Genomic DNA, 3,892 nt, shown 5'->3' with positions numbered 1-3,892 from the left:
GGCCACTGAATCTTATTTTCCAAAACACGAGTTAAATTTGTACACATATTTGACCACTAAATCACAATTACATACCTACCAAGAGCTAATTACGTAGATACCAAGATCTTTGAAAGACTTCTATTGGGGCAACAATTACAATTTAGAGATCTACACTTTTATTCCAACTGACGAAGACTTCTCAGGTGCCAGTGTAGAAGAGGAATTGAAGAACGAGGAAGGATTGGCCACGTCGTTTTCATTTCCTTGTGACTTTTGAGGAGGTGGGTTTCTCCCCTTGCAGGCATCATACGCTGAGAACAGGACTAGTGCTAAGGCTATTGATATCACCGCAATTCCCACAATGATGCAACCTGCGGTAGAATGAAGAAATTTATATAATTGGTATCATCGAAATTGATAAATTGATATATTCTGCCTGTGAAGAGAATATTAATGCAACAGCAATCTGCAAATTCACCTTGACGATGAATCGGAAGTAGTGATCAGGAAGAAGTCATGTTTACCTATTGCAATTGCCGACAAGTTTTCATCTCTCGTATCTTCAGTATCTGCAAGATTCCACAGTTTTTTTTTTGATGAGAAGCACATAGTATATATAGTTTTTTTCCAAAACAGAAAAACCCTTTCAGATTAATAGAAATTAGAAAGTACAATAAAAAGGGAATTAGGATCCAAGTGGTTCGTTTAAGCAGGAAAAATTCTAAAAACCAGTTCCTATGTTGATTAATCATTGCTTTAATATTCAGTGTTGGATCATTTCTATTACACATTCTTTTGGCAGATTTTAAATCATTTGCAGGTGCATTCAGTTTCTTAAATTATTTGCAAGTGCATTCAATTTCTTAAATTATTTGCAAGTGCATTCACTTAAATTAGAATATGTGCCTATTGTAGAAATGAACCAGAGGCAAAATATTTGAAGAAAATTTTGTTCGGATCTAAGCTGCAACTTTTTTTTTGAGAGGTGATCTATTTCTCCATTCTGTCTCCTATAGATGTGAGTGATGGAAACAGAGTTGAAAGCCTGAAGCAAGACTTCAATTGGGCATTTCCATGTATCTAAGTTTGATGAATTTTTAGTGCTTGAATTATTTGTCTAATCTATAATGAATTTGGAGTCCCAAAAACAGAGAGAGTTGAGATTTCAAGCCAAGATACACTGAAAAAGACCCAAAAGAGCAATGAGTTCTGCTCGTGAATTAGATCCAAAACTGCAGTGCTGTGGAACCTGTAGAGTCTCTTAAGACTTCGGTAAATAACCATTCCACAGTGGTAAAAAAAAGGCACCATAAAAAGCCCACTGGTGATAGTGCCTCACCAGTATATATAACCCACATCTAACAAGAGTGAAATTAATATATATAACAAACAAGCAGATAGATGATGCTGAATTTAACTATACTGCAGAATTTGAGAATTTGACCTAGCTCATTCTTATTCAACTTATTCCAAAATATTTTTGAAATATGCAAAGAAATCCAGTTTTAATAAGATTTATTTTGTAAAAGAGAATTGTAATTTTTTTTTAAGAATTTGAGAATATGATTTATTTTGTAAAAGACAATTGTAAATTTTATTATATAATTTGAGAATATTTCAGAATATATTTAACCAGAGTGAAATTAATTGTTTGATCTAGGTGGTTCTTTTACACTAATTTTATTATACATATGTAAAAATCAGTACATTTAGTAAAAGAAAAGGTAACCATCCTGATATGTAAAAATTCCAGCATATAGCCCTACTTGGCCACAGATCCACAATAAACCACATATTAAGCATAGTTGTCATATAACAAAAATTAACAATTTCAAAATGTCCATAATCTAGCCCAACATAGCAAAAAATAAAAGAGTGTCTAGTAATAAGGAAAGGAAACCAAAATAAAAAACCCAACTGGCTCTTATCATAAATTCCAAAATATTTCTGAAATCTACAATCTATTCCTAATTAGTGTCCCGGAAAACATCAATTCATAAACCACGGAGTTTGTAATATTCCTAATTGGTGTCAGGGAAAACATCAATTCAAAAAACACATAGTTTGTAATATTCCTAATTGGTGTCCGGGCAAAACATCAATTCAAAAACCACCCAGTTTGTAATAAGAATTTGAAAAAGACAACCGTAAACCCTACCCGTATCTGGGCATTCGTCTGGATGCGTGCTGCCGTCGGGACAATAGCAAAGAAAGGTTGTCGGTTTTGAAATGTTGTAACCACATCTCCCATTGCTATTCAAACAATCATCACAGCTCTGGTATCTGTTGGAATCGACGTGCCAGGTTACCTCAAAACCCTCGTGCAGTAAAGTCTGGTTATTAATGGAGAATGGAGGGGAGACCTTATAAATTGGTAGTTGAAATGCATCACAGAAGGGTATGTGCTCTAAGTCTAAAAGTGGGCTCAAGCTGTAGTGCCAATCTTCGCCACATAAACTCAACTTGTGCTGGGGTAATCCACGCGGAATGGTATCAGGAATTTGATCATCACAGTGCTTCCAAAGCGTGATATTTGTGTATGTGTCCAGGGTTTGAAAGGGAGAGGCGGGCCACCAGAATTGAGAGTAGTTACCTGAAAAATTGCATTTTTCTCCCCACAGATTGTCGTTAAGAAGTCTCAATATTTTAAATGTGCTAGAATTTGCCAAGAAAGATGACTCCAATATGTGATAGTCATTTCCACCGATATTAATCAGAGGATGGCTCTCGTAATCACATGAGTGTAGCTGAAACTCAGGGTCACCGCAGCCGCTCCCATTTTTCCCAAATGGGTAGCTGAATTCAATGTCCTCACATGTAATTGTATCCGAAACACATTTCTTGTACTGATCGGCCAGACTGCATGATATTGAGGAGCAGAGGAGGAGGAGAAGAACAGATGCAACAAGAAGGAAAAAATGAACAGTCAGAGGCATTGAGTTGGGAAGAATAACACCTGTTCCCATTCTCAGCGCTTCTCTTCAATCTGATGGAGAAGGCCAACGAGAACAGAGGTAAGAAGAAGGGCCTGCAAATACATTAAGAAGACGCAGAAAATATGGAGTTGGAGAGAAATGGTATCAGGAGAAGCGGCATGAAATTGCAGCGCAAAGACCGTATAGTCAACACGGCAATCAGACTTTGAAGTTCTGAAATCTCTTTTGTCATGTTCTTTGAAGGCCCGAACTTTCAATTTTTCTTCCCCGGTTCTCTATTCATGGAAGTCTAGTCAATAGTTGCATCCGTCCATTCACGTAGACTTTGAGGTTGCGAGTGAACAGACGAGCCTATTTACTAGTCATCGTCCTCGAAACCACTTAGTAAGTACACTCCATACATTCAAAGTCGCTGCATGTGAAAGCAATTTAAGAGGCCAACTTGGTGTTTGACGGTTCAAATATGTTTATTCATGTTCACGAGTGTGATAGTCCCTATAAAAGCACAGATACTTGGTATCGCTTTCTCATTCCAGGATGTTGCAGACAGGCCTTGTTTATTTTGGAACAGGGTTTTAACATTTTTATTTAAAAAATAAAAATAAAATTGTATATCTGATTTAATATAAAAAGATATAGAATTGTCTTAGGGATTAATTACATTTTTAAAATTTGGTCCACGTTTCGAATCAACTAATGTGATTCATCCTCACCACAAAAGTGAAAAAATCAGTCTTCTCAAAAGATTAAATAGCAGAGCAGCAAAGTGAAAAAATCAGTCTTTTCAAAAGATTAAATAGCAGAGCAGCATCCATGTCCGAAATTAGCCGTTAAGAAATAGCAGTTATAAACTACCCGTTATAAAAATGTTTTTTGTGATTTCCATACTTTAATAAATTAATTATTAATTTCCAAATGAAATAGCTTATAAATTAAATTATACATAAGTGTTTTGATTGCTATAGGATTTAGTC

At 35.6% G+C, this 3,892-nt stretch overlaps 1 protein-coding gene across 1 annotated transcript; it reads right to left on the bottom strand.

Annotated features, from left to right (window-relative positions):
• LOC149174731 (LEAF RUST 10 DISEASE-RESISTANCE LOCUS RECEPTOR-LIKE PROTEIN KINASE-like 1.2) lies at positions 1-3,138 on the bottom strand. Its single transcript, XM_089422669.1, has 3 exons — positions 2,141-3,138; positions 507-551; positions 1-353 (listed from the first exon to the last, which is right to left on the bottom strand). The coding sequence occupies exons 1-3, from the start codon at positions 2,946-2,948 to the stop codon at positions 151-153; spliced, it is 1,056 nt and encodes a 351-aa protein (XP_089278795.1). The 5' UTR covers positions 2,949-3,138; the 3' UTR covers positions 1-150.
• Positions 3,139-3,892: the final 754 nt, after the last annotated feature.

The sequence above is a fragment of the Pinus tabuliformis genome, chromosome 4_1 (genome assembly GCF_031772625.1).
Source record: "Pinus tabuliformis cultivar Carrire ecotype Pingquan chromosome 4_1, CPIR1, whole genome shotgun sequence".
Taxonomy (NCBI): domain Eukaryota; kingdom Viridiplantae; phylum Streptophyta; class Pinopsida; order Pinales; family Pinaceae; genus Pinus; species Pinus tabuliformis.
The sequence above is the reverse complement of the archived record's forward strand: the minus strand, read 5'-3'. Positions and strand labels throughout refer to the sequence as shown.

What these genes read in the sequence shown, in the direction of transcription:
- LOC149174731 (XM_089422669.1), bottom strand. Translation starts at nt 2,948, where the DNA reads ATGGGAACAGGTGTTATTCTTCCCAACTCAATGCCTCTGACTGTTCAT. An exon ending in AGACGAATGCCCAGATACGG is followed by an intron (nt 552 to 2,140) that starts GTAGGGTTTACG and finishes GGAATCTTGCAG; the next exon opens with ATACTGAAGATACGAGAGAT. An exon ending in CTTGTCGGCAATTGCAATAG is followed by an intron (nt 354 to 506) that starts GTAAACATGACT and finishes ATTCTACCGCAG; the next exon opens with GTTGCATCATTGTGGGAATT.